This window comes from Microtus oregoni, unplaced genomic scaffold, assembly GCF_018167655.1.
Source record: "Microtus oregoni isolate MIOR12 unplaced genomic scaffold, Mior012 000032F_ref0000030, whole genome shotgun sequence".
Classification (NCBI taxonomy): Eukaryota; Metazoa; Chordata; class Mammalia; order Rodentia; family Cricetidae; genus Microtus; species Microtus oregoni.
Window position 1 is genome coordinate 11765128 of NW_024543091.1, and position 25084 is coordinate 11790211.

At 45.4% G+C, this 25084-nt stretch overlaps 1 protein-coding gene across 2 annotated transcripts in view; it reads right to left on the minus strand.

Moving 5' to 3' along the window:
• LOC121466227 (RNA polymerase-associated protein LEO1) overlaps positions 1 to 8412 on the minus strand; it is a 30479-nt gene extending 22067 nt beyond the window's left edge. For both annotated transcript variants that reach the window (XM_041679888.1, XM_041679889.1), the window contains exons 1-2: positions 8270 to 8412; positions 273 to 1031 (exon numbers count right to left, since the gene is read on the minus strand). In XM_041679888.1, the coding sequence (XP_041535822.1) occupies positions 273 to 1031; positions 8270 to 8327 (817 nt within the window). In that variant the 5' untranslated portion in view covers positions 8328 to 8412. The remainder of the gene's footprint in view (positions 1 to 272; positions 1032 to 8269) is intronic.
• Between the last annotated feature and the right edge of the window lie 16672 nt (positions 8413 to 25084).

The window sequence follows — 25084 nt, forward strand, 5'->3', positions numbered from 1 at the left end:
GTCAACAGCACCAGCTGCTCCTCCAGAGGACCCAGGTTCAGTTCCCAGCAACAATATGGTGACTCACAACCTGCTCTAACTTCAGTTCCAGGGGACCTAACACCCCCTTCTGGCCTCCATGGGCACTGCACGCACGTGGTACACGGATATGCATGCAGGGAACACAGCCACCTGCATAAAGTATGATAAAAAAATCTTTAGAAAGAAACAAGAATGGAGCAAGGCTGCACCCAGATGTTTCTACTGAGTCGCATCTTCCCATGAATCTTTACCTGACTTCTGGTCCTGCTCCTCCTCGTCATCTGAATGCTTCCGATCTTCATCTGAGACCTGTGGCCTTTCGTCATCAGAGTTTTGCATTTTCTCCTCATCGGACACCTGTGGCCGGTCCTCATCGTCCGAATTCTGCTTCTCATCATCATTATCAGAAGCTGCAGGATGCTCGTCATCAGAATTCCCCTTTTCCTCCTCAGACATCTGCTGTCTGTCATCGTCAGAAAGCTGGGCCCGGTCCTCATCATCCGTGTTCTGCATCTTCTCCTCGTCATCGTCAGAGTTCTGTAGCTTGTCCTCATCAGACCCTTGCTCCCGCTCCTCATCGTCAGAGTTCTGCATCCTTTCATCGTCGGACTGCTCACTCTTATCTTCTCTGTCCCATTTTTCATCGTCCGACTGTGCTTTCTCTGAACCTTCTGCTTCTGAGTGGTGGCTCCCCTCATCTGATCTGTGACCCTCCTCATCCTCATCGTTGTGGGCCTCAGAGCCACTGTGCTGCTCTCCGTCAGAGGGCTCATTATCCTCATGGTCAGATCGCTCGGAAGCCTCTGACCTGTTGTCCGATCGTTCAGAGTGATTGTCGCTGCCGCTGTGATGGGAGGCTCCCTCCTCCTCGCTGTCATCGCCAAACAGTTCCTTGTTACTGGGCTGTCCTGACTCACCTCTCTCATCCTGGTCACTCTCACTGCCAGAAGCATTACTGCCAGAGGCACCATTCTCCTGATCAGAGTCTGAGTCAGACCCGGAATCAGAATCTAGGGGGTCGTGCAAACACAAGGTAATGTCAGCAAAGTAAAGAACTCTAAAAGTCCATCTCAACTTGATAAAAGGCAAACACGAACAGGCAAAATTTTCTCGATGTTCCAGAGGCAAAGAAGTTTCAAGAACCAGGAGAATGTTCAGTTAAGAAAACTTAGCAAACTCACAGTAGTCAAGCACAGCAGCCCACACCTATAATCAACTCAGGAGGCTGAGGCAAAGGGATCAACTCAAATTCGAGGCTAGCCTGAGCCACATAGTTAAATTCTAGGCTAACCTAGGCTACAGCATGAGACCCTGTTTGAAAAAGCTGAAGTAAATAAATAAATAATGTAGACCTCTTCATGTTTTACCTTACCCAGCCCCACCCTTCACTGCCTAGTTCACCCACACAAAGAAGTACACAGACCCACATTTCTGGTACAGGTACCATTACTTGGAACCTGTACCAGAAATACAGGAGGAGGAGAAAAGAAGAAAAATAAACAGAGCTTAAAAGCGTAAGTATAAGAAAAAACTGCACATGGCCATCAAGCACATCACATGTGCATTATGGCCTTCTGGAAGAGAATCATAGCTAAAGAAACAATGACCCGAATTTGATGAGTCGTCACATTCAAGAAGCTTGATGAACATCAATGCCACACTGGAAGAACTTAAAGGGATCCACACATAAACACATCACCAAGTTATCAGAGAACTGTGAAAACAGCAAGATAAAAGGGATCCTCTGTAAGGATCACAACGGATTTTTCATCACAAACTACAGAGCAAAAACAGGCATTCAACAGTGGAAAGAAATGATGGGGGAGAGTCTTCTGTTTTGTGTTAATTTCATTGGTTAAATAAAGAGACTGCCTTGGCCCTTTAATAGGACATAAAATTAGGTAGGCGGAGTAAACAGAACAGAATGCTGGGAGAAAGAAGCTGAGTCAAGGAGTCGCCATGATTCTCCCACTCCAGACAGACGCAGGTTAAGATCTTCCCTGGTAAGCCACCTCATGGGCTACACAGATTATTAGAAATGGTTTAGATTAATATGTAAGAGCTAGCCAATAAGAGGCTGGAACTAATGGGCCAAGCAGTGTTTAAAAGAATACAGTTTCCAAAAAAAAAGAATACAGTTTCCGTATAATTATTTTGGGGCATAAGCTAGCCATGTGGGCGGCCGGGTGCTGAGGATGCAGCCCCCAACGTGATGGACTAAATCCACTTAAAAACCTGAGAAGGCTTAAAAATAAGGGAGAGAGAGTTTAACACAGATTTTTGCTGTTTGTTGGTGGTGTGCTGTAGAGAGATATCCTGATTCGGCAACAGCAGCAGAAAAAAACGCTGTGTCATTTTAAAGCGCAGCTTCTTGGGGCTGTGCTGCCAGCGTGAACTCTGGCTTTAAAGCATTTCAATGGATCTTATGGGACTGGATGTTTGTGTTCCCGCTTGGGATCTGAAGGAGAGTGCTCTGAGACCCTGCTGATGGCACAGCGCTCCCCGCCTGCACCTGGGCAGACTGTAGAATCAGGCTTAGGCAGGCAGAAGAGCATGGCGGATTCCTGCTGCCATACAGAGACGTGTTTTCAGACTGCACAGTGCTCTGCATGTCAGATTTGGATGTAACTTGGATGAAAAGAGTTTCTGTGCCACACGCTCAGTCTCAGAATTAAAGTGCTGAGTGCCGCTCCTACCTGGCGGCCCCAGAGCTAGCACAAAATGGTACGTCCTCCATTTTGAAATTTTCCTGACTCAGCAGCAGGAAAAAACTGGCTGTTTTAAAATGCCGGCTTTCTGGGCTGTGCCGCCATTGCAATCTCTGTCTGGAACCTGCGGGAGACAGAGCTTTGGAATGGAGCATTTGGATTAAAGCTCTACGGCTTGCTTGATGGCAATGTGGACTGCTGTGTGCCTGGAACTGTGTATGGCTCAGGGAGACCGAATGGCTCTGAGGCAGGAGCGGCTTGGCTCAGCTCTGCCATGCTGAACTGTGCTGGTCTCAGGCAGGAACTACTGTAATTATGGTAAAAACAGCACAGTTAAGGTTTCAACTGGGCAGGACACAGACAGTACCGTATCACCTGTACATGGTGCAACTTAAGTTTTTAAGAAGTGCTTAACATTTTAAGAAATGCTCCTGGATAGTAAAAAAATGTTACAAATTCACAATAAAACAGATTCAGACATAAAAGACCACACTGTTGTGTAGTAATTTGAGGCGGCGGGGCTGCGTCCCCAGCAGCCCGGCTGCCTGGCTAGCTTATGCCCGAAATAACAACACACAAACTGTATTCATTTAATCACTGCTTGGCCCATTTCTATCTAGCCTCTTCTAGGCTAATTCTCACATATTAATTTAGCCCATTTCTAATTATCTGTATAGCACCCCTAGGTGCGCTTACCAGGAAGATTCTAGCCTATGTCTGTCCTGGGTCGGAGCTTCATCGTGTGCGTCTGCCTGGGAGCTGGAAGCATGGCGTCTCTCTCTGAGGCATCTGCTCCGGAGAGCAGAGCTGTGGAGTCTGAGCTCACTTCCTCTTCCTCCCAGCATTCGGTTCTGTTTACTCCTCCCACCTATCTTCTAACCAATGAGGGCTAAGCAGTTTCTTTTTATTTAACCAATGACCTTCCTCCATCACTGTTGGATGAATGTACGTAGGCTTGAGAGAGAGAAGAAAAAGAATAGAAAGAGAGAATAAAATTAATGGTTTAAAAAAAAAGGTAAAGTCTTTAAAGAGACAGAGTACAGATAGTTATAGATTAAGAGAAATAAAGTAAAAATAAGCCACGTAAAAATGGAAAATTCACAGAGAATCTGGATTATGTACATTGTGTTTTCTTTAAAATTTTTGACTGTAAAGGAGCTAAGTACAGACAGACATTTCATTATATGGACTGCCAAATGGAACCAGAACGGATATCATAAGGGTATTACGATTTCAAAATTTGGGTCTAAGGATATGATGCTTTGGTGCGGGTCTTCTTTTGTTTTCACAGAGGACCAGACCCTGTGGATTGCATCTATCCCAATATGGTATGATAGACCACAACCTCCCAAAAAGTTGCTGTGAACACCCTCAAAAAATTACTTCACTCAACTGCCAACTGAGATAAACCTGGCACACAGGTTACACCCTAAATGATCTGATTAACAGCGCCCCCATTCAGCAGGAAGCAGTTTGGAGAGAAAAAACTGTACCCATGTTCCCAAAATATTGTTTATAAATGTTCTTTTACATTTAAAGGAGGAAATGATATAGGTATGAATAATTTGCATTGGTATGGATTTTAAGGTCAATTTTGTTATATGTATATGTATTTCTGATCTTGATTAAGGTATTGTGATTGTGTAGTTCATTTTTAAAATGTAATGTATAATTAGGAAATATAGGTTGATGGATAATCATAAATAATAGTCAAGTTTGTAGTCATGTTACTTAGATTTTCTAGATATATATATATATTTCAGATAGGCATTCTTCATATCTCTCAAAGGCTGTAGAATATGGCATTTAAAATACTTTAATAACTTAGGACTTTTCATGACAATGAGACATGTCTGCTCCTGGAGGCACCAATCTACTTCGAGAGGAAGATGGGCATCGAAGAGGATCCTTATGGAGTTTGATAGCCATTTGGGCAAGAAACTGCTCTTGCCTGGACTGTTGCATAAAATGGACACAGAGAACCCGCAGAGAGAGGACTGCTGAACTTGCCTAAAGGTGAGACGGTCTTTTGGGGTTCATGACTCATGAAAGAGTCTGCGAGACATTCTGTAGGACACAGCAGAAAGTGACTGAACTGTCTTTGAATTTTCCTGCTTCATGGAAATGTCTCTGGATACTATGGGCCTGAAGGCCGAAGATGGATGCCCCAATGGTACAGAGGAACTTTGGGTGACTATCCAGGCAGCGAGATGTCTCTGTCATTTCTAGAGCTTTGGATTTCTTGTTTGCTTAGGTAATATTATATCCTTCTGGAGTCTTTGATGGAGTTGAAGAATGGTTAGTTATAGTTATAGTTTTCCTTAGTTATGATAAAAGATAAAATAGATACAAATATTGTAACTGCAATTCTTGCTTAATATCTGTTTTGTTATATGTAATCTTACTATGTTAAAGTGAAAGCCTTTCTTTTTTGTTTAAACAGAGAAAGGGGAAATGATGGGGGAGAGTCTTCTGTCTTATGTTAATTTCATTGGTTAAATAAAGAGACTGCCTTGGCCCTTTAATGGGACATAAAATTAGGTAGGCAGAGTAAACAGAACAGAATGTTGGGAGAAAGAAGCTGAGTCAAGGAGTCGCCATGATTCTCCCACTCCAGACAGACGCAGGTTAAGATCTTCCCTGGTAAGCCACCTCGTGGGCTACACAGATTATTAGAAGTGGTTTAGATTAATATGTAAGAGCTAGCCAATAAGAGGCTGGAACTAATGGGCCAAGCAGTGTTTAAAAGAATACAGTTTCCGTGTAATTATTTTGGGGCATAAGCTAGCCATGTGGGCGGCCAGGTGCCGGGGACACAGCCCCGCTGCTCCTATTACAACAAAGAAAAACTGTCAAACAAACACACCTTTTTTTCACTTTGCAGTGCTGACAACAGGGCTGGCATGTGCTAGAAAGAACACAACTCCTAAGCATGATTCAGCCTGACCTAGACTTTCAGAGCTTGCAACTATGCTTTAAAATTTTAATAATTTAAAGGGATTAATGACCACAGATAAACTAGAAATTATTTTAAGATGAATGAAACTGAAAATATTTTCTTAGGGGACAAAAAGGAAAAGCAGTGCTGCTCAAAAGAAAATGTATAGCTACAACCACCTACATTAAAAGAAACAGTATCTCAAACAATATCCTACCTTTAAGGTATCAAGATCTTAAGAGATCAGAAAAAGAAAATAAAGCCTAACCTAGGGCAGTGGTGGCACACACTTTTAATCCCAGCACTCAGGAGACAGAGGCAGGCAGATTTTTGTGAGTTCAAGGCCAGCCTGGTCTACAGAGTGAATTCTAGGACAGTCAGGACTATGCAGAAAAACCCTGTCTCAAAAAACCAAAAAAGGAGAAAAGCTCAAAATAGCATCAGCAAGAGAATAACAAAGAAAAAGAATGGAAAAAAAATGGAAAACCAATAAATCCAGAAGTTTTGGTTTTGTTTGTTTTTCCCATCATATGGGTTCTTGTAGTCTTGGTTGGCCTGTAACCCGTATGTAGACCAGGCTGACCTAAAATTCCACCAATACTCTTGCCTTTTGAGTGTTAGGATTACAGGGACACCCCATCACACCTGGCTAAAAGTTCATTCTTTAAAAACATTAACAAAATTAAGCCTTTAGTCAGATTGTCAAAGAAAAAAATACAAGATTCAAATTACTAAAGTCAGGAATGGAAGTGGTAATGTCATTATTGGCCTTATAGAATCAATGTTTATAAACCATAAGTAATGCTAGAAACCTAAATACATTCCTTCTAAGGTCAAGAACAATATCTACTTTTGCAACTCCCATTCAATATTATAAAGAAAGTGCTAACCAGAGCAAGAAAAATTACACAGGTAAGAGAAAGAAACAGTACTCTGTCTCTAATCACGATGGCATGGCTTCAGACGTAGAAAACCCTAAAGACGCCACAAAAACTATTACAGCTAATGTATTAGCTGCAGGATAGCAACAAGACACAAGGTCAACCTACACTAGAAATAAAAACTATGAAATAACGACTAGTGGGGAGTGGAGGTACACATATGTAACACCAGCACCCCTGAGGCAAGAGATTCGGGAATATAAAGTCAACAAAGGCAATGCACACAGCAGATCGTGTGAAGAAAGAGGAAAAAAGGAAGGGAAGGAGGCAGCCGGGAGTCGGGCTGGGGGTGAGGGTGGCAAGGCAGACAAACAAGCAGGCCTACCAAGTACTACTCTGTCATGTCCATTCCAACTTAAAGATCAAGAGCCATTGTCAAGAAGAGCACACCAGACCCAGAAGTAAACCTGAGAATGTCCGCTAACTTAGGTAAGATGGAAGAACACTGTAATGACCTTAGAAGTTTTCAAAAGGAAGAAAAGACAGAAAAACAGCTTAGAATTGCAATCATCTCGATAGACCACTTCCCAGTGCCTTGTGTTGCTATAGGAAAGCACTACAGGGTAGGGTACATCTCACTAACCAACGCTTCTCGTCAACTGTGCATCAAAAAAAAAAAAACCACGCTGGGGAGGGGGAACCTGTCTCCTCATGATTATGTTCCCAACACCTGGCAAGATAACAGAAAATTATAGGGATCGTTGTTCATTGGATGAATGAAATGAAAAACCTGATGGAAGTCATAGGAAGGGTTACATAGAACTGTGCCTCAAAGAGACAAGAACAAACAAAGAGGAAAAACTACTAGCAAAAGTTGTGGGACGGGAGTTTATGCAGAAGTATTCGGGGCTGATCCTGCCCAGAGCTCTCACAGCAGAATTCCGTTCTCTTCTCTGTACTTTCACCTACTGCTCCCTTCACTGCAGTGATTACAAATAAACTAGAGTTGGCAAAAATCGGGGGGAAGGGGCGAGGAAAAAGACATTGATGCAGGCTCATCTGGGCCTGGAGGGCTGCAAGAATCCTGAGGTTTGTCTCGATCTTTTCCTCATTCCAAATCACTGCTACTCATATCTCAAATCCAAATATTCTTAGCCCCTGTGCTAGAAAAACCTCCATGCACCATACAACCCATTCATTCTTCACCAAATCTTCTGTCACTTCTCTCCAACACCCCCAAAGTGCCCCCATTCTTACATCACAGACAAGGAAAAGAGTTTTCTGAACGGGCTCTCCAAGGGCACTCATCTCCAGCGCGCAGTCCTTCGGCACAGCTCCACCCTGGTCCCCATCCCACCCCCAGACCCTTCATGAGCATCTGCAGTCCCCCCCATCATCTCCCTGTCTCACTCGGGAAGGCATTATCAGGCCCGATGAACAGTGAACTTAGCCGCTGCCACCCCTCCTTTGGCCAGGTGTGCACAGCGGGGCACAGACCACCCGTCCCCGGACTGCTCCCCCCACGAGGCCAGGCTGATCCCTGGCCCTCCAGGCGCAGACTCCGCGCTCGTCTCCTGGGAGAGGCTGGCACCGCCGGGCATGCAGGGGGCGCTGGGCAAGAGCGTGGGAGCACCACGGTGCCGGGTGGAGCGCCTCCGGCCGGAAAGCAACTCGGCGCCCCGTGCGCCCATCCGCGGAGTCTGCCCGCCCGCTCGCCGCACCTTTGCGCTCCGCCTCGCTCTCCGCTTCGCTCCCGAAAAGATCCTCCATGTCCGCCATGGCAGCTCGGTCCGCGGCCTTGGCCTGGCCGACTCGAGCCTGCTTTACGGCCGGGGCCCAGCGAATACGACAGTGTCGTAAAGATCGGCACAAAAACCTTTGCTTCTGTGACCTAGTTTCCGCGTGTGTTCGGCGGGCTCCGCCCCCGAGTGTCTGTGCTCGCCCGCTGGGCTGCGCCCGCCTCGCTGAGTTTGGGGTGCGGGGCCGACTGGTTTATGACCCGTCAGCTGCGGCAGGCTTCAGCTTCCTGGAAGCCTCACACCTTTAATCCCTGCGCTGCGTAGGCACGTAGGTGATCTCTGTGAGTACCAGGCCAGATCGGTCTACATAGAGTTCTCGCTAGCCAGGGAGACCTTGTTGCAAAAAATAAGAGGTTGAGAACTCTAGCCAGACGTGATGGTGCACGCCTGTAATCCAGCACTCCAGAAGCCGAATCAGAAACCCAAATTTATGCTCAGCTATCTAGCAGATGATCCTTGAGGACCCCGCCTCTTTAAAAGATTAAAAAAAAGAAAGAAAGAAAAAAGCTGGGAGGATAGCTTGGCAGTGAAGTTCTGAAACCCTAGCACCTACTTAAACTCAGGTACGGCTCTGACAACTGTAATCCCAGCACGGAATCCACAAGCTCTCTGGGCTCAATAAAGAATCCTGTCTTTAAAAATTAAGGTGCAAAGCCAGGTGACTTGGGAGGCAGAGGTAGGCAGATCTGAGTTAGAGGCCAGCTTGGTCTATGGAGGGATCGGGGCTATACAGATAGACCACCTTGAAAAACCAATAAATAAATGAAAAAGAGAAAAAGAAAGAAGGAAAGAAAAAAAGAAAGAATGAAAAAGAAAAGAAAATAATATGTCTAAGATATATGGTTAAGAAAGAAAAATTTGAATATCATACATAAAAAGCCACCATTAACTTTGTGAGCCAGGCACAATGACACATGCCTTTGATGCCAACACTCAGGAGGCAGAGGCAGATGGATCTCTGTGGGTTCAAGGTCAGCCTGGTCTAAATAGTTCCACGACTGCCAGGGCCACATAGAGAAATCCTGTCTCAAAAGAACAAAAACCCTGTGGGTAGCCTGAAATTGACTGTCTCTCTCCAGAAGACTCCCTCTGTAGACGCTGGAAACAGTGGTTGCTTCCTAAGAGAGGAACCTGAGGTCAGGAGGATAGGAAGGGGGAAATGCCGTCCTGTCCTCCATTATCTCTTTTTAAAGATTCCTTGTTTTGCCTGCGTGACTGCTTGTACCGCTTACATGCAGGTACCAGCAGAAGCCAGAAGAGGGCATCAGATCTCCTGCAGGTACCAGCAGAAGCCAGAAGAGGGCGTCAGATCTCCTGCAGGTACTAGCAGAAACCAGAAGAGGGCATCAGATCCCCTGGAACTGGAGTTAGAGGCAATTGTGAGCTACTTGGTACGGATGCTAGGAACCAACCCCATAGCCTCACAGTCTAGTACATGTTCTTAACTGCTGAGCCATCTCTCCTGTTTTGTTGTCGCCTTTTTATACCCTCTGGTTTTTATATAATATGTCCTCTAAATTTAAAGTCAAGTTTAGAATGATAACAAATGCCAGTGGTGCTTAATTAGCTTTAGGTGCAAAGATTTTATTTTGTTCTGTTTTTTAGATTTTTCTACAATGGAAATATATTAGCGTAAGCAAGGGAATTTTTGTCTAGTAGGACAGACTGTGTTATGTTTTCCCTACTAACTTGGCATGCTGGATAGGGTTTTGTTTTGTCAACTTGACATAAGCTAGAGTCATCTGGAAAGAGGGAACGTCAAGTGAGAATAGGTGTCTATCAGATCGGCCAGTCGGCAAGTCTGTGAGGCATTTTCTCCGTCCATGATTGATGTGGTCCCGTGCACTATGGGCGGCGCCACCTCTGGATAGGTGGTTCAGATAAGCAATCCAGCCGAGCAAGCCAGTGAACAGCATTCCTCTGTGGCTCTGCGTGTTGCCTGCCTTGGGTTCCTGCGCTGATTCCCCTTCAGGACGGAATGTAAACTGTAAGGTGAAATAAACTCTTTCCTCCCCAAGCTGCTTTTAGTCAGTGTTTTACCACAGCAATAGAAAATAAAGTAGGACATTTGGCATGAAGGACTCTGAGGGTTGTTTTTATAATCGTAGTAGAAAATGTGTAATATAGTATAAGCTGAGAGTCACATTAGTTAGTTGCCTCATACAACACTCTCCTCTCTCTCTCTCTCTCTCTCTCTCTCTGTGTGTGTGTGTGTGTGTGTGTGTGTGTACATACTTGGCATTTATCAAATCTATTTAGAAGGGAAGCTAATTTCCATATGGAGGAGTTTTCTGGGTATCTAGAAATAGACAACACTTCCCAAAATTAAGTCTGACCTGTTTTCCAAAATAATGGCAAGTATTTTATCCTTTACCTCCACATCTGCTCATTGCCGTGTATCAGCTGGATTTTTAGGAGATTTGATTGTTGACTTCAAAGCCCCGGTAAGTTCCCTATGTAAATGAGAGTTTGGGCAAGGAAAGATGAATGTTGAAAAGGTTTGGGTACACTTCCTATGAAAATGTGTTTTTATGTGGAGAAAAGAGAAAAAAGCAAACAAACCACAGCAAGCAGAAGAAAGTTATTAAACCTGAAAGCATTTCTTAGAGAAAGAAAGGTGGACCTTTTGTTTGTTGGGACCTTTCCCCTCCAACGCAAAGGGGGCTTGGGAGAAGGCTAGGTTTAGTTACTTCCTGCCCGTTGAGGGTTACCCGGGAACTGTGTCCTGGAAAGACCTCGCCAGCAGGCAGGATGAGGTCAGCTGCTGCACTAGCAAAGGGAGGAGACGGAACAGGCAGAGAGAAGGCGGGACCTGCTAGGAGGAGCGTGACAGCTGTAAGGATACCACAGAGACTGTACCAAGTACCCGGAAGGAGAGACAGGGACAACAGAGACGACAGGCAAATAAGGACAAAAAAGAACATCTTTTAAAAACCCTAATACATTAGTGGGGAGGATCTAGAGACAAAACTGGAGAACACTACCCACCTTCTAAAGCAGAGGAGAATGCAGGGAACCCCGCTCCTCTGCAATGTATGTGCGTGCTTTGGTTTTTTTAAGGCAGTCTCATGCAGCCCAAGCAGGCTTTGCGGGGTGGGGGAAGTTGGGTTTGTGATTTTTTTCGAGACAGTTTCTCTGTGTAGCCCTCGGTGTCCTAGTACTGGCTCTATAGACCAGGCTGGCCTCAAACTCACAGTTCTGCCTGTCTCTGCCCTCCCGAGTGCTGGGACTAGAGGCATGCCCCCACCACAGCCTAGATCCAAGCAGGTTTTAAACTTCCTGTATTTTTAAGGAAGGCCTTGGATCTGACCCTCCTATTTTTACTTTCCAAGTGCTAGGAATGTGCACATCTGCACCAGTATGTCCAGTTTATGAAAATGAAATAAAAAGAAACGACTAAAATAGATACAGCTAGCTGGGCTTGGAGGTCCATGCCTTTAATCCTAGCACTCAGGAGGTGAGATAGGCGGATCCCTGAGTTCAAGGGCTAGCCTGGTTGACAGAGCAAGTTCCGGGACTGCCAGGGGTACACAGAGAAACCCTATCTCGAAAAAAGAATAAACTGAATAAAATAGACTTAGCTCAAAGACAAAACTGAAGCGTTCTCCTTATGGTGACACTGCTCAGATTAAATCTGTCTGGTGTGTTTGCTTATTTAACTGGGTATTTTAGAATCCTGAATAAACACAGAGATGCCATCTCAGCAGAGGGTGGGAACTGGTGTGCCTGGCTGGCACAGTGTATCTCCTCCCTCTCAAGGGAGTTACTAGGAGGAGACAGGTTTCAGGCCTCAATTACAGAAGCGCGGAGGTCTTAACAGTAATGTGGCAAAGGCCACAAGATGGTGATGGTGTGCTGAAGAGACTGTCACCTGCAAAACAAGGCAGGGAAGAGTGGCCCCCTCCCACCCTTAGCCAGTCTTTCTTAAGCTAGATGTTTCTGTGAGCCTGTGGGGAAGCCTGAAGCAGAGCAAACTGAAGAAAGAGGCCCCTTGTGACCTCTAAAATAAAATGTAGCTGTGTTCATCCACTGTTTCTCGTAGTTAAAAGCACTATTTTTAAAACAAAACACTTCAGAAATACATTTTCAGCCCGATACTGTGATGTTGAAGATGAGGTCTCACCCTGTTCCCAAGGCTGGCCCTGAACTCCTTCCCTCAAGCGATCATCTTGCCTTTGCCTCTCAATAAATAGGAGAGCAGTGAAGCTCTCTGTGTCTGGCAAAGTGATCATTTCTGGTTTTGTTCTTTTTTTGGTGCTTTTGTTTGTTTTGTTTTAAAATAATCTCATTATATAGCCCTGCCTGACCTGAAACTCATTGTATCCCAAACTAGCCTTCAACTCATGATCCTATGGCCTCAACCTCCAACAGCTGGGATTATGGGTGTGTACCACTACACCTAGCTGTTGATTCAGTTTAAAATGACAATGCTACATTTTTAGGAAAATGTTTTTTCTTGGGCACCCTAAAGTGGGAAATTTCCCCTAAAGAGTCCACTGAAGGTTTTCTTTCCTTTACTGTAATTTATTTCCTTACTCACCAGGAAATGACAGCTGGGGATAGTCCCCTTAATGGGTGTGACATTTTAGGTTGATTATGATTCATACTGATGTTCCGGTAAATTTGGCTTTCAAATATGGAAACATATGTGTTTGTGTTGCTGCTGTATTGTGTGAGAATAGATAATCAAACCAGGGCCTTATGGCATGGAAGGTATTATACCAAATGAGCTACATCTGCATGTACCTTTTATCTACTATTTAACATGGAAGCAAAATATGAACAGAAGAGTAGATTATAATCTTGGGCTTAAAATAGCAAGAAAAACTAAGCAAAGAGACACAGCACACAGATGATCCCACCAACACCCTAAATCCTCTGTCTACCTGTGTTATTAGAAGTTATTTTTCACCTAGTGGTGGTGGTACACGCCTTTAATTCCAAGCAATCAAGAGGCAGAGGCAGGAGGATCTCTGTAAATTCAAGGACAGCCTGGTCTATAGAGTGAGTTCCAAGACAGCCAGGGTTACACAGAAAAACCTTGTCTCAAAAAAAAGCTACTTTTCTAGACAGAAGCAAGTAATTTTTTTAAAATTTATTTTTATTTTACAAGTTTTTTACCTACATGTATGTAAGTACATTTCTGCAGCACAGAGACCATCACCTAGAAATTAATTTGGAGAGAAAAAATTGACAGATATGCAAATAAATAGCTAAAATGGTCACAGAACCTTTATTATAATCAGAAATTGAAACAAGCAAACAAAAGCCATGGAGAATTGTCCAAGTAAGTTATAGTGTAGTTTAAGCCGGGTTACTTTATAGCTCAATGGTAACTAGTATGTCTGAAGGTCTGGGCTTGATCCCAAACACATCCACGGCAAATACACACACACCACAAACAATACATATACATACCATGCACACACATACTACAGACACACTTCACACACATTATATGATATATAATATATATATACATTTTTAAATTTACTGCATGTTCTTTCTTTTTTGCCCCCAGAGACAAGGTTTGTCTGTCATGCCACTCGCTCTGTAGACCAGGCTGGCCTCGAACTCACAGAGATCCCCCTGCCTCTGCCTCCCGAGTGCTGGGATTAAAGGCGTGCGCCACCACCGCCCTGCCCATTTCAGGAGCCATTTTCCCCTGTGTACATCCTAGAGAGCAAGCTCAGGTCACTCACTAGGCTTAGTATAGAGCACACTCCTAGCTGAGCCGTGGCACCAGCCCTCAGAACGTCGTTTTGTGACATATGTGTATGCACACATTGACACAGGAAAATGTCCGAAAGGAAGCAAGCCAAATGCATGTGTAGTGATCGCTGAATGCCGGACTCTGGTGGTGTGGGCGCTCTGCTCTAATGGTCACTGTTTTCTCCATCATTTGCACCTTTCTGCGTCTCAAAGGTAAACATGGTCCAAGATGGTAAACAGTAGAAAACATCTTTCTCATTCCTGACTTAAGCAGGTACTGCCCCAATTTATAGTGAATTTTATTTGGGTTTTTTTTTGGGGGGGGGTGAGATAGGGTTTCTCTGTAGCTTTGGAGCCTGTCCTGTAACTCGCTCTGTAGACCAGGCTGGCCTCGAGCTCACAGAGATCCACCTGCTGGGATTAAAGGCGTACGCTACCGCCACTCAGCCTACTTTTGTTTCTCTTCACTCTGTAGGCCAGGCTGGCCTTGAACTTGTATAGATTCTACTACCTCAGCCTCTGAGTGCTGGGTAACAGATGCGAGTCACCACATAGAGCTTTTAATTATTCTGCCATGCTGGGGATTGAACCCAGGGCCATTCACATGTCACTCGATAACTGAGCTATGCCCTCAGACCTTGACTTTAACTTTTAATTAATTTATTTTTTAAATTTTAGTTCTAGGTATATGTATGTGCATGAGCGTATGCATGTAAGTTCAATGCCCTTAGAGTCAGAGGTACAAGTGGTTGCAAGTTGCCTGGTGTGGGTTCTAGGAACTGAACTCAGGTCTTCTACAAAAGCAGTAAGTACTCTTAACTGCTAAGACATCTCACCATACCCTCTCCACCCTGTGTTTGTTCAGATTATTGTAAAAAAACAAAACAACAACAAAAATTCTTCTTTCTCTCCCTCCTTCTCCCTCCCCCTGAGTCTCCCCTGCTCCCGTCCCCCAGCCCCATTCTCTTCTTCCCTCAGCACAGTTCATTATGTGGTTAGAAAAGTGTGGATTTTCTAGAGCATGTGATCAGAATAAGATTAGGGAAATGTGTGCGCGCATGCGTGTATGTGTGTGTGTGTTCCAAAGATGAATTATCTTAAAATGCCCCGTTCCTCTCTGTTCACAGCAGGTAGGGAAAGATGTGTGCAGCGTGCTTTTATTCCTGTAGTAATTGCCTGAACAGAGCACTTTGTGTACAGGGCGGGGCAGGGGGCTGAAGAAGATACTTTGAATTGCTAGCAAAGCTTTCCTCTGTGTGCATGAGATTACAGAAGCATCTCATGGTACAATTTTAGGTTTCTGGAATGTTTTAAGTGAAACCCTGGGGTGCTTGGTGGTACACATCTGTCACCCCAGCCACCCAGGAGGCGAGGGTAGGAGAATCCCTAGTTTCAGGCCAGCCTGGGGGACTCAGCAAGATTGTGCCTCAAAGACAAAGAAGCTGGCAGTGTAGCTCAGTAGTGGAAAACTCCCCTAGTATACACGAGGCTGTAGCTTTAATCCGTAGCACTGAACACTAAAGGAGAAAAAGCATCTAGGTTACTTGTACAACACAGAAATGAAAATGGGGAGGGAATTGAGGAAAGACTAGAAGATAAATTCTGAGTCTTCTTTGCTCTAGCGTCTCCCAGTAAGGTCTGCTTGTTCAAGCCCACCCGCGCAGTCCAGGCGCCTCTCATAGTTCTTCATTCTTCTTGATCACTCCAGCCCGTCCGTCCCGACGGTTCTGATCTTTCCATTTTATCACGCACTGGCAATGAGCACTATCAAAACGGTTTTATACTTACAGACACGTAACGACAGGCTGTATGCTACTGCTTTGTGTCTGTCGTCTATAGTGCCTAAACACTCCAGGGCCACAATAGATGATTGCTAAATGTGTGTTAGATTATTTTGAAATCCAGCATTTAAGGAAACTGAAAAGAACATGGGAAGTTGTTTTCTTAGAGAAAACATATTATAAAGGATAAGATGGGGTTTTAAAAATACACCAGCTCAAAAAGGAAAGCAGCGAAGATAGAAACATTTCAGGGATAGGCTGCTGTTTTATTTGCTTGTGGCTGACCATAGTTTGGTGGCTGAATTCAGCAGAAATGTAACCACTCATGGTGTAGGCTGGGAATTCAGTCTCACTGGTGGAAAACGGCTTTGGCAGAGCTCAGGAGAACCTGTCCTTGTCTTGCGAGGCTTCTGATAGCAGTCAACACTCCCTGGCATTTGGCCACATGAGTAGAATCTCCCATCTATGGTCCCATCACCCTTTCCTCTGTAGTGTTGCCCTGTTCTCTAAGGGTATAGGCTGTTCTGTCTACCGCCCACCTCAAAACTCCTGACTTAACCACGTTCTCAGTACCGTTTCTCACCATGGGGGTCACATTCCAGATCACAAGGATAAGGATGTAGGAACTCGGCATGAAGCCTTTTGCTGTGTGGTAAGAATGTCTAGACTTGTTCTCCAGCCCTTCTTTCTCTTCTATGTAAAGATTAAAATTCCTAAAATGGCTGACTCTAATAACCTGGTGATTAGGTCAGTCGGGACAAACAGACATTCAGAGCCATATGACGGGACGAGAGGAAAACCCCAGAAGTCTGTGTTTTCAGCTCCGAGCACAGCGAGATCAGTAGCAGATGGCGCAGAGAACGGACACAGTCAGAACTGAGCTTGGTGAAGTCCCACTCTGCAGATCCATAGTATCCCAGCATCCCAAGGATACCAAGGAGGGGCTGCCACAGTAGAAGACTATAACCAAATGATTCTTCTTGCTCTAAATATAGTTAATAAGTGGAGAAAGTGTCTGCCAGAGCAGCGCAGCCAGAGTTTCCATAATGCCCTGCTTTGAAGCAGATTATGGGATTCCAGGCTAAGACCAGCACAAAGCAAGCAGCTCTCCTGCTGTCGTTATGTAATTCCTACCAGGAATGAGGATTGGGGCCATGTTGCTGCAGATGAAAATAGGGTTTTATGCAATAAGAAAGTAGCAAATAATATATTCCGTGGGAAATGAAAATAGGTCAATATTTCATAGCTTTAAAAAGTTAGAATGGAATACCATCTGAGCAAGAAAAAACAATTGGACTTACATGGGCAAGTCTGAATTTGCAGTGTTGAGTGGGTTTTCCCTCTGTACTAACACAGCACATTGCATCCTGGGAGATAAAGGCAACCATTCTAACTTTCTTGCCCTTTAGGTGAGGAAAGTATCTTCTCTTCTCTAAGGTAGAAAAATGAGGTCTTTTAGCTACTAATGTGTGCTGGTAAGGGATGCCTATACTTTTATTAGCCAGGTGTGGTGGCACACCCTTAGTCCCGGCACTAAGGACAGAAATAGACAGATCTCTGTGTGTTTGAGGTCAGCCTGATCTACAGAGTTCTAGGATAGCCTGGAAGTCAACCCTATCTCAGAGAAAGAAAGCAATCTATAAACTTTTTTGATGTTTCAGTGTAACAAATAATGTCTAACTGCTACTGTGTACAAGGTCTCCCGGGAGTAAAACCATGAGAAAGACATAGTGCCTGTCTCTGGGAAGGACTATCAAACAGAAAGGACATATATCACAGATGCCTAAATTCTACCAGGGTGCAGAGTTGGAAAACTGGCAAGGCCTTGGATAGCACGTGGGATGCCTTTAAGGATGCCAGGGTGGTGGTCTTTGGAAATGCAGTGTCTTTGGAAGTCAGGCCTGAGAGAGGAATCCGCATGAATAAGGCACAGACCGCGTGGGGTGTACATGAGGAAAAGGGATCCTGGCCTGTATAGCTTTAGGTCATCTGAAAAATCTGCCCATGGAGGAAAAAAATCTAGCTTATATTTCTGGGCAGGGCTGGCTCAGAAGATAAAATGAACTCGCCACCAAGCCTGACTGAATCTGATCTCCATATGGTAAAAGGAGTAAACTAACTCCTGAATGCTGTCCTCTGACCTCCACGCCTTTGCCATGACACGGACATCTCCCCCACCACGTAAATAAAATTCTAAAAACTAAGAAATAAATTTAGATGCAGATGGGGTTCCAGGGTGCTTCTCAGCAGCTGCATAGGGACCTGAGGTTGGCCCCCAGCTCTGACATATGTGGTCGTGCACGTATGTAACTCCAGAAATGGCAGACAGTGACGGGGAATCCTGGAGACTCCCTGGCCAGCTTAGTCAGTGAGAGAACCTGTCTTTAAAAAAGAAAGAAAAAAGAAGAAAAGTGGGGAAAAGAGGTGGAAACCAATAGAGGAAAATACTTGATATAGAAACATAGACCCCTTGGCCCCCACAGATACACAGGCACATTCACACAACACACACACATACACACACACACACACACACACACAAAATTTAGAAAGATTAGCAAACATGCTAGTGGGAAACAGGAGAACAGAAAGGGGAAGGGCTCAAAGTGGTTAAAGCAGCTGCCCATGCCCCTCTGTTATCCCGAGGCATCTGCTGACAGAAATGCTGGGTGGGGTCCGCTGGTATCAATGCCCTGCATGAGGCATGGAGGTTCTGCTAGAAGAGTCTGTGGCATCATAAAGAGTGGGTGGAAGTGATATGGTGGCCTGTGATTGTAATTGCAGCACTTGGGAAACTGAGGCAGGAGGAACACCAAGAGTTGGAGGCTGGCCCAGGCTACATAACAAGACTCTGTCTCAAAAGAACAAAGACTAAAACTAAAAGAACAGTTGGACAGGCAGCTTTGACTCCCCTGGCAAATAGAAATTTAACAGAGGGGGTAACTAGTAGATAGAGACAAAATGGAGCTGAATCTCAAGATAATGTTTGTTGAAAGTGAACCTATGAAATGGGGATGTGGCTTAGTTGGTAGAGTGCTTGCCCAGTGTGCAGGAGGTCCTGGGTTCGATCCCAGCACTGCAGGAGCAAGGCAGGACGCACATTTGCAGTGCTAGCACTCGTGGTAGAGACAAGACGATCACAAGTCCAATGTGACGCTAAACTGTGAAGCAAGTTGGAGGCCAGCCTGGGCTTCATGAGACTTTGTCCCAAAAATAAAAAGTAAAACTTGAAAAGTGATTAATGGTGTGTCGCTTCTTTTACTTTCCCCTCTGCTCCTCCCTCCCTATCCAGATCAAACCATGTGCAGGCTGTCTTGGTTTGCATGTGTTCTCTCTCGGTGGGAGCTTGGTCCTCAGTGGGGTGATGCTGGGAGGTGTGGAACCTTTAAGAGCTAGAGTTCAGGGCACTTGTTAAATCATCAGAGGTGTTGCCCTTGGAAGGAATGGGGAGTTTGTTTTCAGGAGGATGCGCTGCTGTTATAAAAAAGGCCTCTCTGCTGCCTGGCTTCTCTCTGTGTTGTGCTCCTGCCACGATGCCATCTGGCATGGTGTGATGTAACTGAGGAGTTCCTTGCCAGAAACCATCTGATCTTAGAGGCTCAGACTCCAGAACGGCGAGTTAATTAAATATCTTGTTTCTTCAAAGTGTCCAACCTCGGTTCTTTTGTTATAGCAATGGAAAACAAACTGAGGCAGGAGCCAAGCAAGGCAGAGGTTTCAGGGCCATGGTGCTCTAGCGTTCGGGTGGGAAACTGATCTGGAAAAGGAGGTTAAAGTCAAGAGGGACAAGAAGGATTCTGTTCAGAGGGTGACTTATTGGGAGGGAGAGGGCACCCCCACAAGGAAGGGACAGCAGTGGAGTATTGTGGGACAAGGGAGAGTGGAGTTCCTTTAGAGACAGCCTGGTGTCAGGCTTTGGAAGCCAAGGAAAATAAATACATGGGGCAAAGGGTGGGAAAGGAGAGAGGAAGCCTGCAGGGTGCATTGGTCAAGCTGCCAGAGGAGGCTCAGGGCACTGGGTCTGGGTGCAGGTGAGGACGATCACACTGGAGGGGCAGGGGGGGGGGCAGTGCAAGACATAGGAGAAAGAACTGCGTCCTTCCAGCTCAGCCACACTTAACATTTCTGCACCAGGTTCCTCAGTGGACACAGACTGAGCCACCTACAATTCAGTTCTGAGTTTCTACCCAGAAGAGAGCAGAGCCCACAGACTGCGGGTCTGGTGCCATAAGGCTGCCTCCACTTCTCAAGCCATCTCAGGCTTGCTTCAGACAAAAGTTGCAGGTCTGCCTTCCCACAGCCCTCCTTAGCTTTGCTTAGTTTGCCAGGGCAGCTCACGTGCTCAGGGAAACACTTTGCTGGTGTTCATCCACGTATTAGAAAGTCTGGTACAAGAGATGTAGTTGATGGCAGAAGGCTGTAGGGATGCAGTGCCCCCTGAGTGCCCCTCTGCCGCCACTGGTGCCCTGGAAGCTCTTCACATCTTGTCCCTGGCAATTTTATGGAGGCTTGATTAGGAAGCAGTATTGCTTAAAACACTGACCATTCATGTCCAGATCCACCTTCAGAGGCTCTTGCCCTATCTAATCACATGACTGGTTCCCCTGGTAACCAGCTCCATCTTGAGGCTATCCAGGAACATGTCAAGAATTGCCTTGGTTCAACAGAGGATGTACCTAGCTCAGGAAATTCCAGGGATTTAGAGGCCCTGAGTTAGATGTGGCAGTAACTCAATAAATCACAGAGGTCTGAAGATCTCTGAGTCAGGAGCCAGAGTCAATGGCCAAATATTTATTAAAAAAAAAAAAAAATCTCCTAGCAGCCAGTGTTACTCAGGAAATTACAAAGGTTTGTGGATCTCTCTCCAAAGACCAAATCTCTATTTCTCAATGTGACAGGCTGTCGTGGGGAGGTTAACACAGAGAATGACTGATTAGATAAGTCATGGAGACCCAAGCTTTTTTCCAGTAGAGAACACTGCATACATAGGAAATGAGAGAACTGAAGCTGGTCAAGTTGGACTAGAATCGGATATTATTTTGGATATACACAGGTGAATCTAGAAATAACTGTGGCTCCAAATATGTACATTACTATTTATAATAATACATGTACATACATGTGAATTTTTCCTATGTTCCCTAGCTGTATTGTGTCAATCGGCCCAGGAACAGTCGGTAGAGTAAATAACACATTTAAGGCCCAGATCTGACTTCTAAGGGAATGGCTGGAGGGCTGGGGCATGGAAGATCCCGAGGAAGCTAGGAGCGTCTTGCACAGTGAGCAAGGAAGCACAGATGAAATGGCAAAGATCAGCTGAAAGGGTAAGGAGATCCGCGTGCACAGGCTCCTGCGGGCCAGAAGTGGACAGTCTGGAACGGTAAAGCAAGGAAGGTAGGCACGGTGACTAACGCACATCTTTAATCCCACCACTCGAGGCAGAGGCAGGCAAGGGGATCTCTCTGAGTTCAAGATCAGCCTGATCTACATAGAAAGATCCAGAACAGTTACGGCTACATAGGGAGACCTTGTCTCAACAGGCAAAAATAAAATAAAATAATGGAGTGATGGATTATAATTTACCAAATGAGACAGGAATCCTTCACCCAATGCAGACATGAAGGAATGAGTAAATACACTGAAGGTCTGATCAAGAGTCGGATATTTACAGTTTTGTTTTTGTTTCCTTGTTTGTCGATAGAGGGTTTCTCTAACAGTCCTAGCTGTCCTGGAACTCACTCTGTAAACCAGGCCGACCTCGAACTCACAGAGATCTGCCTGCCTCTGCCTCCCAAGTGCTGGAATTAAAGGTATGTGCCACCACCAACTAGCTATTTACTCTTTATATTTAGTCATAGCTTTAATGTATGTCCCCACAAAACCAATTACAAAGGGAAAGGGTAATTTTGCACTGAGAAATCCTGGCAGCCACCACCTAATCATGTGATCATAATTTCCCACATTTGTGAGGAAACCAACGTGTCCTATGTCACCCACTAGGATACAATGAGACGTGGGTGGCTTCTCCGGTACTTTGGCCAAAGGTGTATGACCTGAATCTAATCGTGATAAAACTCTAGTTTTTGATTCTGTCTTTCTGAACCCTGGAAGATGGCAGTCCATGCCTGCCAAGCTTGGTACCTGAACAGAGCCAGAGGCAGCCTGTAGGAGGTCTGGTAGGTGATATAGTCATTGTGTCCATTGCCAGAGTGGAGTCCATGGCCAGAGATCTCCCCTCACAGTTTCTCTGTGGCAGGATAAGCTTAAATTAAAAAAACTTACAAAAAGAAGTGGCCTATATAGTCTTGGAAACTGTTGAGTGATGAAAGTCAAAGAAAAGTCACACATGGCGGTGCACACTGTGACATTTGGGCAGTAGAGGCAGAAGTCTGAAGCCAGCCTGGGCTCATGCATATGTGAATGTTACATAACACTGCATATGTGACTATTATATAAAGTGAAAGAATGACTAAGAAACTATTCAATGTTGAAAAAGACCGGAGGGGCGGTGAGATAGCTCAGGGGATAATGTTGATAATGTTACTCATGATGCAACCTCCAGAACCCATACAGATGGAAGGAGAGAATGGATCCCATCATGCCACAAAGGTGTTCTCATGCACTCCGTGTATATGTACATATACACGTTAGTAACCATATAGCTAAAACTAAACAAAAAGCAAACAAACCAGATTGGAGAGTTCTGCCACCTGAACATAGGTGTGATTTCTGGAAGGTGTGGCTGGGGCTGGGAGGACAGCTCGGTAAAGTGTGTGCTTTGCAAACACGAGGACAGGAGTTTGCTCCCCAGGACCTATGTGGGAAAGTCTGGCATGGTAGTGTTCACTTGTAATCCCAGGGCTGGAGAGGTGAAGACCCTGAGGCCCTCTCTCAAGACAGCTCCCCTATATGGAGAGTTCCAGGTCAGTGAGAGACCCTGTCTCAAAGTAAGGTGGCACCTAAGGTTATGTACTGACCTGCAAACATGCACACACACACACACACACACACACACACACACAAAGCCCTCCCGTGTACATATATACACTCATACACACGAACAAACACACAGGATACTATTTTATTTTATTTTTTTATTATGTATACAATATTCTGTCTGCTTGTATGCCTGAAGGCCAGAAGAGGGCACCAGACCTTATTACAGATGGTTGTGAGCCACCATGTGGTTGCTGGGAATTGAACTCAGGTCCTCTGGAAGAGCAGGCAATGTTCTTAACTGCTGAGCCATCTCTCCAGCCCTTATTTTTTTGTTTTTCGAGACAGGATTTCTCTGTAACTTTGGAGCCTGTCCTGGAACTAGCTCTTGTAGCCCAGGCTGGCCTCGAACTCACAGAGATCCGCCTGCCTCTGCCTCCCGATTGCTGGGATTAAAAGCACGCACCACACCGCCCAGCAAGGATACTATTTTTTTAAAGATGTATTTACTATGTATATAGTGTTCTGCCTGCATGTACAGTACAAGATTTTATTACAGATGGTTATGGGCCACCACGTGGTTGCTTGGAGTTGAACTCAGGACCTCTGGAAGAGTAGCCAGTGCTCCTAACTGCTGAGCCATCTCTCCAGCCCCACATAGGATACTACTGAGAACTTTGACAGTTTGAGTGGAGTGTGGAGATCAGAGGCAAGCTTGTTAAATACTGATTTAGATAACTTGCTGAAATGCTCTGAGTGCTCTCATTAGGAAGAAAAACACATTACAGGTCTAGGGGCAACAGGGCAGCTTCATAGTTTAGACTGCACAGGAAGAAGCCTCTGAGTCACAGTTTAGCATCCAGGATGTTTATCAGGGAGTGCCTTTGAAACTGACACCTGTCAAAGGGAAGGGAAGAGAAGGAAGCCAGTGCGGAGGAAGGAAACACAAGCTGTAAGGAAGACCAGCAGCCTTAATTGACCCAGAAGGAACTCTGGAACCGCAGTGTCCCCAACCAGGCTGAAAGTTCTGGGACCAGTTTTTTATTGTGTTTTGTATGTGTGCGCGCGCGCGTGCGTGTGTGAGTTCACATGCTCTTGTGTGCACATGCACATGGCGGCTAGAGGACAACCTCAGGATTGTTCTTCAGGAGTCACCTGCTTTGCCTTTTGAGAGAGGGTCTTTCTGGCTCAGAAGTCACCAAGTAGGCTAGGCTGACTGAGTCCCACGACATCCCCCTGCCTCCACCATTACAAGCATGTGCTGTCACACCTGGCCTTTTACGTGGTTCCTGAGGCTCAAACTCAGAAGGCAAGTACTTTACCAACAGAGCCATTTCCATGGTCCAGCCAGAACCAGGAACCACACTCTCATCAGTTAGGATGTGGAGGGTGGGTCCTGGGGATGTGGGGAATGTCCCCAGGGAGACCGTTCCCTTGTCTTTGGATACCAGACACACAAAGTGCTCGGGCAGCAACTACTGTTAGGTATTCAAGGGGACTTCTGCAGCACTGCTGGTGGAAAGAGTCCCATTTTAGGAACCGGGTCCCTTAGCCCCACAGAATCAGAACAGCAGGCGTGATCTGGGATCCAGGGGAGTGATAGCAAGTTTGCTTCCCAAGTCCACATATTCGTCCGGCTACAGACACAGAACCATAGTAAAAAAAAAAAATTTTGTTCTCTGTCCTTATGCAACCTAGAAAATGGCATTTGATCTCTGCAGAGTGAGGCGGTCAGGCAGCCTGTGAGCAACACAAACAGTAGATTCCACGTGAGGGACCCACCATCACCACTTCTTCCTTGCTGCCCCCCAGTCTGATGCAATGTTCTGTGAGAGTCTATGCTGATGGAATATTCCAGAACCCCAGGGTGATGCCTGAGGGATGAGACAATCAAAACACTCACCCAAATACTTGTCCATTCCTGTTGGAATGAATCACTCACCAAAGTATCCAGCTTTTGTCACCAGATGGTTTCTTGGGGGATGATGACATACCCAGAGCCTTCCACAGGCCTCTCACTGTCAGGTTGGACACTGGTAGAGGCAGTAAGTAGTTCAGCCCTGGTAAGCGAGAACCTGGACTGCTGAGCCCCGAAGGGTCTCACACTGCCGCAGGGCACAGGGTCACTTCACCCATGCATCTGTTGTGCCAGCCATGGTGTGGTTGATGACAAGAGCTGACTCACATGGCTGAGTCATTTTATATGAAGGATTTATATCTGCCATTTTGCTATTCCTTGTGTCTGTTTTGTCTCTCTCTTCCTCTATTACTCCTTTTGTGTTGACAAAAAAAAAGTCTTTTTAAGATG